This window comes from Strongylocentrotus purpuratus, unplaced genomic scaffold (assembly GCF_000002235.5).
Source record: "Strongylocentrotus purpuratus isolate Spur 01 unplaced genomic scaffold, Spur_5.0 spur5_scaffold_10, whole genome shotgun sequence".
Lineage (NCBI taxonomy): Eukaryota > Metazoa > Echinodermata > Echinoidea > Camarodonta > Strongylocentrotidae > Strongylocentrotus > Strongylocentrotus purpuratus.
Genome location: NW_022145595.1, coordinates 18,925,474 through 18,940,943, shown reverse-complemented (window position 1 = coordinate 18,940,943; position 15,470 = coordinate 18,925,474). Strand labels below are relative to the sequence as shown.

The 15,470-nt window shown below is 40.8% G+C and overlaps 1 protein-coding gene across 1 annotated transcript in view; it reads right to left on the bottom strand.

The window, feature by feature from the left end:
• The window catches only part of LOC581484 (extracellular matrix protein FRAS1), an 83,600-nt gene that overhangs the window by 23,481 nt on the left and 44,649 nt on the right, over positions 1–15,470 (bottom strand). Inside the window, exons 25-41 of the mRNA XM_030979140.1 lie at positions 14,713–15,392; positions 12,790–12,949; positions 11,919–12,097; positions 11,401–11,523; positions 10,406–10,747; positions 9,769–10,072; positions 8,957–9,356; positions 7,929–8,224; positions 7,060–7,250; positions 5,801–6,037; positions 5,030–5,210; positions 4,156–4,344; positions 3,554–3,673; positions 2,639–2,943; positions 1,868–2,008; positions 1,183–1,431; positions 639–731 (exon numbers count right to left, since the gene is read on the bottom strand). Of these exons, the coding sequence (XP_030835000.1) occupies positions 639–731; positions 1,183–1,431; positions 1,868–2,008; positions 2,639–2,943; positions 3,554–3,673; positions 4,156–4,344; positions 5,030–5,210; positions 5,801–6,037; positions 7,060–7,250; positions 7,929–8,224; positions 8,957–9,356; positions 9,769–10,072; positions 10,406–10,747; positions 11,401–11,523; positions 11,919–12,097; positions 12,790–12,949; positions 14,713–15,392 (4,190 nt within the window). The remainder of the gene's footprint in view (positions 1–638; positions 732–1,182; positions 1,432–1,867; positions 2,009–2,638; positions 2,944–3,553; positions 3,674–4,155; positions 4,345–5,029; positions 5,211–5,800; positions 6,038–7,059; positions 7,251–7,928; positions 8,225–8,956; positions 9,357–9,768; positions 10,073–10,405; positions 10,748–11,400; positions 11,524–11,918; positions 12,098–12,789; positions 12,950–14,712; positions 15,393–15,470) is intronic.

The following is a 15,470-nucleotide window of genomic DNA, read 5'->3' as shown; positions in this document are numbered from 1 at the left end:
GTACCCATTTACACCTGGTTAGAGAGTGGCAAATGTAGACTAACGTCTACGTCTAATATAATAATAATAATAATAATAGTGGGTTCTTGTAATGCGCTCATGTCTGTCAGACTTGACACTCCTGGCGCTCCCGATTATTACCCTGGCTTTAGCATGGCTGACATACGGCGCTCTATCATGTCAAGGAATACATTCCTGCCAGGTACCCATTTACTTCACCTGGGTGGAGTGTGGCAAATGTAGATCAATGTCTTGCCAAAGGACATTAGTGCCGGCGGCGGGACTCAACCGCGGACCTTGGGATCGACAGTTCGGCGACGCATCCACTCGACCACAATACCTCTACATATATAAAATGTGTGTAATGGTGGGCATTGCATTTGACAAATTGAGAAGTTATGAAGTACATGTTAAGTGTTCATGTTTGATCGTGAAAGGTCTCACTATCCTTGCATGTGTTGAAAGTGAATAAAATTAGGTTGTCATGGTTATCCAATAAAAATAGATTCCGGAATATGTTCAATGTCTGGTAATATACATGTAAATTATAAAATAAATGCTTACAACTGTCTATTTTCTCTAATACAAGACATCTCACTTGTGGGTGGCTTGCAGAATATTTGTGGGTGGTAACTTACCCTGTCATCCACATACTCCAGGTAGGAGAGACCGTTGTTGGTGACTATCCTTGGAGTACCATCGTCTACTGGCATCACTGTGATGTCAAACACCTGACAGAAACAGAACAATATCATAGTTAAATCCTACAACAACAACAACAAATGGATTACTTTATGATACAAAAATATCTGTATTTACATGCAATGCTTCTTCAAAACATTCTATTTTTGATAGGAAAGATGTTCTCTTCTTTTACATCTTACACAAATGAAAATTGTTAACATAAGATTAGAATCAGGGAGAACATTTATACAACCCCCATTCCCTGGAGATTATTTAGGCCTTATGGCCACTCTGAGGGCTTATGACAAATTAAACTAAATTCCTTTCAACACGCTATAATACTCTTCTCATTCTTTCCTGGGTATGGAATTGAAATTATACATGTATATTACTATCTTTGATAAAGGACATTAGTGCTGAACCCACAACCTGCACATCCCCAGCCAAGTGGCCAAACCACTCAACTACAACACCCTCAAAACAGATACAAACCCATACCTGTGGAGCAGAGGTTGTCTGAAGCTCCAATCCCTTCTCAACGACAAACATGGGGTTGGTCCCGTCCGAGACCATGAACTGGAACTGGTCCGAGAGCGTGTTGGTCCCGTCGTGATTGTAACTGATGCGGTTCTCGTAGATGTCGGCCATGGAGAAGGTCAGGGTCGGGGCGTAGCGCACATTGTCCAGGGTGAAGTCCACCGTGCCGTGGGTAGGCTGGGTGAATACGGTGAACATGATGTGATCCTCCTGTTATAAAGAAAAAATTATTAAATCAAAGCAAAATAAGTCTCAAATGTGTACACATTTTAATAGCTACAAGCATGAATAATTATAAATATCACTGTTTGGAACACAAATATTTATTTGTTTATATTAATCTTCTTTTTTTGGGGGGGGGGGGGGAGGGGATACCATATTTTAAAACTCATTTGATTGCAGAATTACATTTACTAAAATAACAACAGTTCATAATGTAGACAATGTAAAGAGTGAAATGCGTTGCACAGAAGTAGCCAAAAGAGAAACTTTGGAATGCGTTTGCTGAAATGCAATCTATTGTCTGTTGAGACCTTCGGCCAAACATATAGATATTTTTTTACTTGATCATCTTTGAGGTCATCTTACAAAATGAAACACCAAATAAATGATACTAAGAAATACAGCAAGTTTGGGGAGGACTTACAGCAGTGTCTAGATCGATGGCTTTTAGCTCAAACTCAGTGATGGTCTTCCTTACTCCCTCCTGGACCCGCATCCCAAGGTTGGACACCAATGGAAGAGAGTCATCCACCGGGCTGATGTTGATGTAGAATGTTTGCGTCACCTGGTAGATGAAGAAGAGGAGATTTGAAATTTCCTACTTGTCAATATCATCTTGATTCATTTAAAAATCAAACCGATAGCTATCAATTCGCACATGCAATGGTAAGATGCACACAAAAACATATCTGCTGAGAGCAAGAAATATGTTGACCCATTTTATAAACACTTTGGTAATTTCCTAGCTCATAGCAGACAATTTGAGATCTAGCTGACAGTGGTATCAGCCCGGAGTATGTATACATAGAATGATCAAATCAGTAAATAGCTGAATATAGGACAGAATGATCCCATCTCGATGCAATAATAGATTCATAAAGAATGCATAAATATTGCAATAGACGTCAATCTGTTCCACACTGAGCACTAGATAACTTCAGGCTACACTGATGGGAAATGCAGAACAGAAATGTAATCTCCTACAAACAATCAGTCCAATTAAATGATATCCTTGATTAGTTGATTGCCTATTAAAATAAGGGATGTTAAATTCTAACTAGTACTGATCCCATTTGTTCATTTCCACTGAGCAGAAAACTAACCAAATGGGTGGAACTTAATCCTATCAATCAACAAAATGTTAAAGCAAGCTCCTTATGGCTTGCAGATTCATGATATCTTGATAAAAACCTACCTGGTTAGTCCCATCATCCACAGTGAACGTAAAACTATCCATCATGTTCTCATCAGGACTGGTATGGACATAGCTGATGGCTCCTGCCGCCAGGTCCGCCTGGGAGAACTGGGACACGCCCGATCCAGGGAAGTCCGAGTGCTCCACCCGGCCGTAGTTGGGCCCGGCTGTCACGTAGTACATCAGGTTACCTGGGATGCTGTCGTCGTCAGTGGCGGAGAGGGTTGCCGTGTTGATGGTACGCGAGGCACCCTCCTGGACGGTGAGAGGCTGGTTGGCGAGGATGCGGGGCGGGATGCGATCCTCTGTCAAGGAGAAAAAGTGGTTTTAGTGGTAGTTATTTTACCTGACTGCTAAGAAAGCATAATTGATTGTTAGTAATGCAACAAAATTATCACATGTGATTGTACTTTTGCATCTTTACAAAATGAATTGCTTCAGCATGACTGATAAATGTACAATTGTTATCTTTTCTCCATCTGTGCTCCAAAATTGACAAATAATTGGCATAATGAGATTTCAAGAGCCAAAGGTGACATTATACATATAGCTCCCTACATCATGTGTACATGTCCCTGAATTATCTCTTTATGAAATAGATTACTGTTTTAGGACTAAATAATAGGGAGGAAGTGCTTTCTTCAAGGGATAAGAACAAATGCTATTATTATCCCAGGTTTAGCACTGCTTCATAAGGTGCTCATGCATACAAGGAATTTCTTCCTACCAGGTACTCATTATACCTCACTTGGAAAGAGAGTGCCAACTGTTGTTTAACCAACATACATTACTGCCCTGGCAAGGATTTGAACCCAGTTCATTGTTATCCATGCTTACAACACTCGACTACAGCACCTGCAAGTTAGCTGGGATCAGCATGATACTACAGGTGAACATAAGAAATCATTGCAGTACCTAGTACGGTGATGATGAAAGATTGGTCGATGAGGTCATTGCCCTCTTGATCACTGATAGTGAACTTGATGACTACTGTCCCAGCCGGTTCACTTAGGTCATGAGTGTACTCAATGTAACCTGGAAGGAAAGATGGAAAGAATTAGAGAATTAATACAAATATTCAAATAACCCAAACTTTCAAAAGGCTGGATGTTGAAATATATTGAACATGATTAAAGATACTTTCAAGAAATCTACTCTTACATGCAGGTCATTTTAACAGCATGTTGTATTGCCCATAGAAGTCCTTGTAAAGATCAAACATTTACATGGGCACGGCTAGTGAAACACCTCAAAGTTTAATGCTAAACTGTGCTTTTGAAGCACAGTCTCATGTTCTATAAAACCAGAAACCTTTTCAAATTTCAGGAGTGGCTGAAACTGGCAACAAGTTTGATGTCACCAAATAATTGAATCACAACATTAAACGACAAAGCATCTTAGAAATATAATAGGTTTCTCTTCACAAAATGGCCATTGTTAATGATCCTTGAAAGTTTATATTGCAAATATTTCAAGTTTGATAGTACATGACTAGATTATAAAAGGATAACACTCACCATTATTGATGTCATTTTGCCTGAAGCTGTTCTTCTGAGATGTACTGCTGATGTCAAACTCCTTGCTAGGGGTCACGAAGCGTAGCTGACCGACGTTGGGGTCAGCAGCAACAGTGAATAGAAGCTGGGCATCTTCTGAATCTATGTCCGAGGCTCGCAGGGAGTCCGGAGTGATGGTGGTGGTTGAACCTGTGGAAAGGCAACAATAAATTGGTATTATTATCAAATTGTTATTATTATTATTGTCATTATTATTATTATAAAATTGTTATTATTATTATTATTATTATTATTATTATTATTATTATTGTCATTATTATTATTATCATACCTACAGCCACTTAGTGTAATGGTTGGCACTATGAACTTCTTTACCCATTTGCTGCCCCAAGGAGTCTTATCATTGGTTACTTTAACATTGAATTCTTATAGACATGACACATATATACATTTGCCACTCTCCACCCAGGTGAATTAAATGGATACCCAGTAGAAATGGTAGCCTGGCTGAAGCCTGGGTAATACTATGATTGAGGGACTCTCAGGGAGAACAGTTTTAATGCTGTTTAGGCTATCCCGAGTTAAAAAAGACATCATATTGTTATCATCATAATCACCATCACCCTCATTATAATTATCATGGGCTGTTCAAACATCCTGTATTTCTAAATTGCATGTATAACACATGTATCTTTGCACAAAGATAAGCTTAACATTCTTTGAGAAATTCAAAAAGATTTATGAAATTAAATTTTGTATCGAACAATTAAAAAAGCACTGTGATTGAAAGCTGTCTTACAAACTCATGGTGATGCAGTCAACAGACTTAATGGTAGTGTAAGGATCAACTCTAAGATATCACATACAAACGTACCTATCTGGACCCTGAGGCCGGTGTTGGTAGCCAGCCTTGGTGTCTCGTCGTTGACCAGGCCGATGATGACATGGATATCTTCCTGAGCCGTGTAGAGTCCATCGGTCAGTGACATCCTGAAGGTATCAGAGTTGACGTCCGAGCCGTCATGGACATAGATGATCAGCTCTTGCAAGACATCCTGCAATAAAAAAGAATATAAATACCAGAATGACTTTAATGCACGCAGACCTCGGGGACGCCCTCCAACGAGATGGAAGAACCAAAGTTCGGTGCGATGTGGGATTACCCACACAAGAGGCAGAGCAACAAGCCAAGGACAGATTAGAATGGAGCATGATTTCTCGTAGGGAAGCAAGGGGACACACCGTCCCATGCACCTAGGTCAGTATAAAATATGTATTTACTTCAAAATTTGTCAAGTTTTCTTTTGGTTAGTACAACCCTAAGGAACCAACCAATAAAAGTAATTAGACTTTTTTTTCATGAAAGCCTATGATTTACCAATTGAAATACTAATAGCAAAAGAGAGGGGGATACAGAGACATACAGTGCAAATAAACAAAGAGATGGAAGGGATAATAATAGGAGAGGAGAGAACAAGCAAGGTCAAGAACTAATATGAGACTGTCACCAGTGAGGGTTAAACATTGGGGAAAATTGGGGGGGGGGGGGAATCAGGGGGAAAAAAAATCAGGATTTTTGTTGGGGGGAAAACAATAATCGGAAAACCGATTTAAATCACGTAATTATCAGGCCTGTGAAACTGACCTCATAGGTGAACGTATCTCCTACACCCAAGATCTTGCCAGCGTAGATAGGATCCTCTAGGAAGTCCCTGCGTCTGAGGTTACCGTGCTGAGGGTAAGTCACGATCTCAAAGAGAAGGTCCTCCGTGGGCGTGTCCAGGTCCCGAGCGTAGAGGGTCACATTGGCAATGATGACGCCTTCACCTTCGGGCACGAAGGCCTGCTCGGTGATGATCACCGGCTCCTCGTCATTCACAAGCTGGTGGAGAGAAAGAGAGAGATTGGAAAATGGTGATTTAAAAATAATAATAATAGGAATTTCTATAGCGCCGTCTACCTAGAAATTCTATTCTGAGGCGCATTTATTATTACCCCGACTTTAGCCTAACTGCCATTACAGTGCTCCAGCATTTCAAAGAATTAAATCCTGCAAGGTACCCATATTGTGGTGAGTCTGTGGAGGAGGACTTCATGACAAACCTACACCTGACGACATTCTAATGTTACTTTTCCCTCAACAACGTAAAGGCCTTGATATCAAGTACTTGAAGTTCATGTTGTTGCCAAGGAAGTAAAGGGACAGTGTATGGCATGGACAAAATACTATAATCATTAACACACAAATCCTCTCTCTCTCTCTCACATGGTGCACCCGCAAGCCTACTGTATATCATCATCATTGTTCTCACCACAACAATTATCATCATCCACCACCATCAACACCATTACCACTACCACATCACCATCTTCGTAACCATTATCATCATCATCACCACCATTATTATCATAATTATCTACCACCACAACCACTAACATCATAACCACCATCAACATTATCATCACCTTCACAGAGCTGCCAACCTTGTGCGATCAAAAAAAGGAATCATGAAGGCAAAAAAAGGAATTTCAAGCAAAAAAAAAGGAATTCATAAAAACGAAACTTACAACCACGCGCGACACACTTCCAATGCAGAAATGTTCATTCATCATGCTGTTTTTTCCATACAAGCAGGTAATTTTTTTGATGGTTATTTTGGTGTTATCGGCGTTTCATTTTTTTTAGAATATTTTTCTCTTCAAGTATGTTTTAAAATTAGTTTTCTATTGAATTTTTGATCAAATCACCATTTTAGGGCAGTTGTGTGACGGTATGTAAAAAAAAAAAAAACGGAGTAATTCTGGCAAAAACGGAATGGTTGGCAGCTCTGCCTTCACCACCCTCCTCCTCCTCTTCATCCCCACTTCTTTCTCAGTGCCTCTCAACTTGAACAATATTCCTACCTGGATTGTAATATTGAATCTCATCTGTGGGGACTCGTTCTCTCCATCGGTCACGTGAAAGAGGAACCCATCGTGAACAGGTTCAATGTTGCGATGTATGTTGTTGACGTAGAAGATGACACCATCCAGGATATCTTGGACCCGGAAACTTGTGATGGGGATACCGGCATTGGACTGCTCCGATCCAGCACCTTGAAATAAGCAGATGATGTTATTAAAGTCAATGATATGAGCCACAATGGTTTTCTAGGATATGATGTATAAACCATTGAGTACTCGGTACAAGATACATTTAACTATAGCTGGAGTCTGGGAAATGCTTATGTTGTATACCAACAAGTTATAATTTCCAACAGGTGAAACGCTTTATGTGAAAGGTGCATTGCAACGACTGTACTCAGTTGATTGTAAGACTACTGAAGATTGAAACAAATGTCCCTATCTTCCTGCAATTCCTGAACCAATTCTAGTAGCTTTGGAGCATTCACAAAGGGGCACATTCATTGTTTCAGTCCAGTATACTCAGCTGAAACACAAGAAATACAAGCTAATTTCTTGCAGAATTCCACTAGTAAAGTGTCTTACATGAATTATTGTTAATTTCCAATTGGTGAATTCTTATAACATTTTATGAATAAAGTCAAACCTACTTTAGTGATCACCTGAACAAAAAGAACATCTGTCTATAATGAGAATTATCTGGTTTACTTTAAACAGCACTGTAACCTGTACCAAAGGTACCAGTTCATAAAGACCACCTGCCTTTAAAACAATTTTTCTTGTCTCCCTCGACAGGTCTTCACCAACAAGTATCATTGTAAAGCAAGAGAAGTACTGAGAGAATGGAGGAATGGTAAAGATTGACTTACCGGCTCTGATATTCTCCACGTAGCCAAAGTTTGGTAGCGTATCCATGACGATGGAGAGCTGAGTGACGCGGGTATCCAGGTCCGTGGTGCTGAGGTGGAGGTTGCTGATGGCCTCCCTGCCTCCCTCCGTCACCTGGAGCTGGGTGGGGAGGGAGACCAGAGGGGCGAGGTCATTGACGGGGGTGATGGTGACGGTGAAGGTCTGGCCCTGCAGGGAGTTACCGCTGACGTCACTGATGTTGATCATGATGACCTCACTGATGGGCTGGCTACCGATCTCTCCTTCAGAGACATATCTGGGAGAAAAAGGAATGATCAGAAAACTGTACTATGACTTCTATAAAGGCCTTAAAGCCCCACTGCACTACTTCTAGCTACTTGCGACCTCTATATAGCAAACAATGCCTAATCGATGCCTGTTGGTCCCCCATGATCCCCCTTTTCTTATGTTAATTGAGAGCTGAGTTAATGAGATAGCCACCTGTCAGTGACCTTGCTGTGTGGTCTAATCCTCTCTGGCTGAACTAGTACAGCTGGCCTTTAAATCATTGTGTGAGCAAGGAAAGGTTACAGAGAAGCTTCCCTGGTGTGAGCCATTGCTTCATCTATTACTCTGTATGAAAGAACCTGTTCCTCGTATACCATAGTATTAAGGATTAAGGATCACTCCATCACCTTATCATCCCGATTCTTGAAGTACCTAGTTGAAGCTAGAAGAAGCTAGTTGAAGCAGTTAAATCATAGTCCTACATGTGAATATCTACTGTGCATTTTTCATTTTTCACTTTACATGATTACATCACTTTGATAAAATTTTGCTAGAGAAAAAATAAACCCACATGATTTAAGAGGATTTCTATTATCAAACTTCAAAATCGATCCTTCACAGCTCTTATATCTTGATGAAATAGAAAGATTTTGACCTTAGGAAATGGGAACTGTACGATAAAATACATGATCAATGAATCACAAAAACTTCAATGATTCTTACATGTATATCAACAAAGTAGAAAGTTGTGGATGGTTACCTTATTGAATAGGAGTTGATATCAGTCTGGGTAAAAGTAGACCCGACATGGAGATCTTCGTACACATCCCCCACAACTTTCCTCTGCAGACGCCCGTTATGGGGCTCCGTCCTCAGCTCGATGGTGATGCCATCGGCAGGCGTGTCATCGTCCTCGAAGGCCAGGTTGTCATGGGTTACGGTGACTTCGCTGTTCTCCGGGAGGTAGAGGGAGAGGGATGCGGTCCGGCTGACGAAGGGGTTGGTGGTGTCAGAGAAGGAGATGATGACGGTGCCGGTGAGGGTGGCGCTGTGGCTGCCGTCCGTCACCGTGATCTCGAAGGTGTCCTGATCGGTGGCCGAGTCGTCGTGGATGTAGTGGAGGGTGTCCTGGATGAGCTGGTCGTAGGTGAAGGTGTTGCCTGGATATTGTAGGGCAGGAGAGGAAGAAATCACATCGGGTTGGGATTCAGTATATTTGAGAAATTAATTTAACAGAAAAAAAACATGAAGCAAATAATAATAATAATAATAAAAACGGTGCTTATAAAGCGCTTACCACTGAAGTCTCTAAACGCTATTACAAACAAAATACAATGATAAACAATTATATTTTAAACAAAACAAGAAATTAAAAATAAACCTATAAATAACAATACATATGAAATATACATCAATGTGAACAGAGTAAGTTAATCATCAAAAGCAACTTAAGAATTCTCTTTCTTAGTCAAAATGATCATGTTTGTACAACTAGTGCATCAGACGGTGTCCATAAAGTGCTCTTAGCTATACATTTGATCAGAGATCACATAGCTGTTACATAATACCTACCAGTTTCCATGTTGATAGAGCTGAACCCGCTCTGGAAGAGCGTCCCGTGCCTGGGTGCCTGCTCCACCCTGTAGACCAGCTGCGACAGGACGGTATCCAGGTCCGCGATGTCAGCAAGATACTCCCTGACGGATACGATCCCGCCCCGGTTCACCTGGAAGAAAGGGTTGGCGTCGCGGAAGATGGGCGGGGCGTTGTCTCTCGGGAGGAGGCTGATGGTGAAAGGGAAGGGCCCCAGTGTGTTGGCTGAAGCATCTAACCCATCGGTCACTGGATTATAATAGAAAAGAAAATTCATGTCATATGTTAATCAATCATACCTAATCTAATACACTTCTGTTTTGCTCTCTCTGTCTCCCTCTATCTCTCTGTCTCTCTCTGTCTGTCTGTCTCTCAATCTGTTTCTCTCTCCCTTTCTGTCTGTCTATCTGTTGTCTGTCTATCTGTTATCTGTCTGTCTCTCTCTGTCTCTCTCTATCTGTGTGTGCAGTATTCACAGACTTTGTGGATCATGCTGTTCAAAAATTCTTCAGACGTCTCTGTCGGTTCGACCCACTGGCCTCATACCTCTCTTCAAGCAATTTCTTTAAGTTATTCATCAGAAGTGCTATTCCATTTTCCTCTTATCCCCTTAATCTTTTCTGTCAGTACCAGATTCTCCAACCCTCCTCTGCATATTAATAACTGGTAACACGATAACATCCACTAGTTTAAGAAACTCACCCGAGAACTCGAAGGTCACATTCCTGGTAAGATGGCCCACCTCAAGAACGGACGGACGGTAGAGGATCCTCCTGGCGTTGATGTCGGCCTGAGTGAAGATGGTGATTGGTAGGAAGGGTGCATCCATGTTGACGATGTTCCCGTCCCCTTGGCCGAGGGGCGTGGTGATGTTGTAGATGATGTTGCGGTCGTTGCTGTCCGGGTCGGTGAAGGCCAGGTAGGTCCTGGAGAAGGGCGTCAGCTGGTCCTCAAGAACCTGCAAGGGCACCAGGATGTGAACGATGCATCATTGTGTTATATCAAGACTACAGACAGTGAAAGAGCCCTGCCTTATCTAGGAGTGCATTTAAACTAGTGTCGTAACATCACAGATATTTCCAATTCTGTTTAACTGCTAGTCAAAACCGGACGGTTTTCGGTTAAACAATTGTTTTTTGTTTTGTTTTGTTTTTTAAATTTTAAATTTATAAATCACAATATTTACAATGCATAAAATGTCAAACTGAGACAAGATACAATGATTAAACCGATGAAGCTCCGATTCACAATATTCTTGGACATTTGGGCCATCTGAACAATAATTTTTCTGCATATGTAGTGCTTAATACATCGGCAATGTCTGAGTTTCTAAGCGCTTTACAGACATTTGATTACCCCGGTTTTGGATTCTGGCTTGCCCGCATACAATGTATGCACATTCTCCACTCCCTGGGGAGCATTACAGCAAGAGCTATTAGGCTCAAATTGCTAAGCATACTACATTTTGTACATTGGCTTTCGCATCCTACCGGGTACCCATTTAACACCTGGGTGGAGAGTGGCAAATGTAGATCAATGTATTGCCGAAGGACATTAGTGCTGCATCGGGACTTGACCACGACACCTCTACAATGAATCTGATTTACTTACAGGCATGCCTAGAGGTGGAGTAACCCTTGGCTCCAGCCTGGGTGGCTCGTCGTTACTGGGCATGATCTCAATGTTGAACACCTGGCCTGTCAGGACGTTGGGCGGCTCAGCTGAATCGGACACCTATGAGATGATATCAAAATAAACTTTATTATCACATTCCTCAAAATTTAGTTTCATGTTAAAATACCATATAGATATTGATTTTTTAAAAGAAGATTTTTTAATGCAATTTAGTTTTTCTTTAATTTTGATAGATATTTGATGCATCTTATGATTCAAGTCATTTTCAAGTCATTGAAATGTACTAAGATATTACTTTTATTCATATTTGGCTTACTTTAGAAAGGTCAATCCAACCACTCATGTAAAACTCCCATATTGTCTGAACTGACAATGTGGATCTAAGAACTAGTTTGTCTTTTTCTGAAAACCTTACCTTTTTTTTCTCATATTATCTTTCTATGTTTTAGATTCCTTTGTAATTATAAAGATTCCACTATTTTTCCAGAACTGACCTCAAACATGAAGAAGTCTGAGAAGGCCTCGGCCCCGGAGTTCTTGTAGTAGATATAGCCCTGGTCAATGTCCCTCTGCAGGAAGGTCATCATGCGCCTCTCCATCACACCGTTACCAAGGTCAGTCCAACCATCGGCCACTCCTCCCTGGGTGACCGGGACCACCATCACAATGTAACCTGTTAGGAGAGAAGGAAAAAAAAGAAAGAGTGTAAGAGTAAGGAATGTTCTACATGCAAGCGAAAACAATGTCATATGTTTGTACACTGGAGACAACCATGCAGGTATTCTGTGCTACATTTTGCAGACATACAAGTAGATGCAAACATTACATGTTCCTTCAGACAATAACATCATGAATTAAATGTTTATAATTGATTTCTATCCCCTTTCTCAGTTTCACATGATATGTCCAGGTGCCTTGTCCTTGTGCCAATTTGTGTGTTTATGAGTGTTAGATGTGTTTTTACATTGTTGGATGATAAATAAATTGAAATTGAATGTATGAAGTTTAATGCCTTTGCCATTCCCTCCTCACCGGAAAGGTTATCGTAAAAGATGTTATTTGTATACTAGTTGCAAGGAACTGATCAATTGGGAAAGTGAACTATTACCCCAATCATATCTTAGTAGCCCTATATAGACAGGTGCTCCTAAACACCTGGGTGGGGAGTGGCAAAGAAGGATCAATGTTTTGAAATAAGAGATGTATTGCCTAGCATGGATTGAAAGTATAAACCTTGAATAGAAAGTCAAGTGAATGAAACACTACACCATGACACTTCGACTTAGGTCAAATGAAGTACATCCTAGTATAATAACAACTTCATCTAAAATGAGGATAAACAAAAGAGTAATTCCTTGAACTCACCATGCCTTGGGTTGTTGGTGGGAGGAGTAAGAGTGTAAATGAGTTCAGAGTCTGAAGAGTCAATATCTTGAGCTCGTAGGTGATCGCTGGAAATGAGCAGAAGACCGCCCTCTCTCACCGACCCCTGAATATTGTTCACCAATATCGGTCCACGGTCATCCTGGAATGGTATAAGAATTGTAGCACATGTAGTTAAACAAGCTAGCTTTCATTGTTTTGTTTGTACTATTGTAATGGTCTACTGTATGGGATCCCTGACTCTCAAATAGTGAGATTGCAACGGGTTCAAAACACCTGTGCAAGGCTGATCTGTGGCTGTTCTAAATTCACACGGATCACCACAATTTTAAGAAATCTACATTGGTTACCAATACGCCAGAGAATAACATTCAAAATCTTGCTGATTGTATATAAAGCACTTCTTGGTCAAGCTCCCACTTATATCAAAGAACTGTTGAATTTCAAACCTAATCAACACAATCGCAACTTGCGCAGTTCCCGAGATACTTTGTTGCTACAGATCCCATCTATCAAAACAAAAATAACGCTAGGTGATCGAGCATTTGCTTGTGCAACCCCAAAACTCTGGAATAACTTGCCATTTGAAGGAAATCACCATCTGTAAACGTCTTTAAGTCAAAACAGAAAACACATCTTTTTAATTAACTGTACCGTAAATCTAAGCATATCAGGAGCTCTTGTAGTGCAGTATAGTATTAATGACTGCTTTGAGAGAAATAGTTGTTTTTATAAGCTCAAGGGAAGGTTAGAATTGTGCTATTACCCGAGGCCCAATTGTAACCTTCCCGAGAGCGTATAAAAACAACTATTTCTCGAATATTAAAGCAGTCATTAATACTTTTATATGCTGAAAAAAAATTGACTAAAAAATAAAAAATAAAAAAGTTTTGTCGAAGATGGGATTCGATCTCTTGCGTACAAAAGGTGATGTAACTAAAGTCAGCGCCTTAAACCGCTCGGCCAGCGCGCTCTGTCACCATATATCGCAGTTTTCTCTAATATATACATTAAAATGGATTGAAAACGGCTTCGCGTGGTAGATGCTTCGCCGCTGCTCCATTAAACGGGCCCTTCTTTTACTTTTGCAATGCATATTGGCACGAACTTAGATCAAGATCTATCGGCAGATGTTGTTTTTTTGTTTTTGGAAGTTTATTTTCGTCTTCATGTCAACAATGCAAGATAAAATTGTCGGTAAGATCGATCGAGATTCAATTGTATTGAAATTACCGACCAATTCTTCGCACACGTGCGGTATCCTCGATCGCTCAGACCATTTTTTAACATGTAAACCTATGGGGTAACCATGGAGACTGACCTATTTTCCCAATAACCATGGTTATTGGGATTTTGAACTGTTTTTTAACCATGGTTGCCGGGAATTTTCGGGAACAGTTAAAGTTTATGAATGCAATTTCGACCAATCAGATTGCTGGATTACTTAAGTGAGGTATATAATAGAATATATACCTAATGTTGGATAGTTTCTGCGCTCTATAAATGTACTATTATTATTATTATTATTATTATTTGTATCTGTTACATCATTTTTGGGATAAGGATATCTGGAAGTGCACTAAAAGCACATACTTCAGATTTTAATACTCTATTTTACTAACTAATTACATCTGCATTTTCATCATCATTATCTCCCCCTAGTTAGTATCCTATGAGACATAAACTGATACAAGAGATGACATATACTGTATATTAACTGCTCCCAATGAATACAAACAAATTTGAGGGCTTGAAAAAATGTTGAATTAGAAATGCAATGTGGAGGTATAGAATTCAGAGGCAGAGTTCTAATTCCTGAAACGTAACAGCTCAGAACTGCATAAAATATTGATGTTTCACTTATCACAGTGAATAATGTTGCATATATTGTATAGGCTAAATTACCCTAGGTATAATGTGGATATTGAAGAGCACATTGAGGATGTTATGACCATCTGAAACTTGCAAGACGATGACATCATATTCCGTTTCGCTCCCGTCATGGACGTAGTTGATGTGGCCCATCCTCAGATCCTCTAGGCCGAACTGCCGAAGTCTTGACCTATCCGGGAGACGGATCAACTTCCCGTGTTTCGGACCGTCGATGACCGAGATGACCACCATGTCCGCGTTATCGTCATCGTGGATCTGGAGGTTCTGTCCCGACGAAAGCTGCCCAATCTCGCCTTCGATGACGACGAGAGGCTCGTTGCGGGTGACGTACGGCGCGTGCGGCGAGACGATAACAATCCCAACGTCCTCCGGTTCCGAGAAGAACATGCGATCGCTGACTTTTATGGTGACGAACCCGTGCAGGGTGCTCTTTGCGTTATGCGTGTACCTCACTTCACCAGCGAGAAGCTCGGGGTAGGTGAAAGTATCGCGAGCTTCCATGACGATGCTGTTCCCACGATCGATCTTGACCAGTTCGCCATTCGTTGGAGGGCTGATGAGGATGAAGAGGAGGTTGCTGTTGCTAGTGTCGGGATCGAAGGCAGTGAAGAAAGATGTGTCTAAGACTTGGATGCCTCCAATACCGGTTGTGATGGAGCCGTTCACATATAGTGATGGTGGGTAGACGTTAGCTGTAAATAAGAAGAGAGAAAATTTGATTCATTTCAAGTAAAAAATGATTGATGCACACCTTATAGAGGCTTATGGTT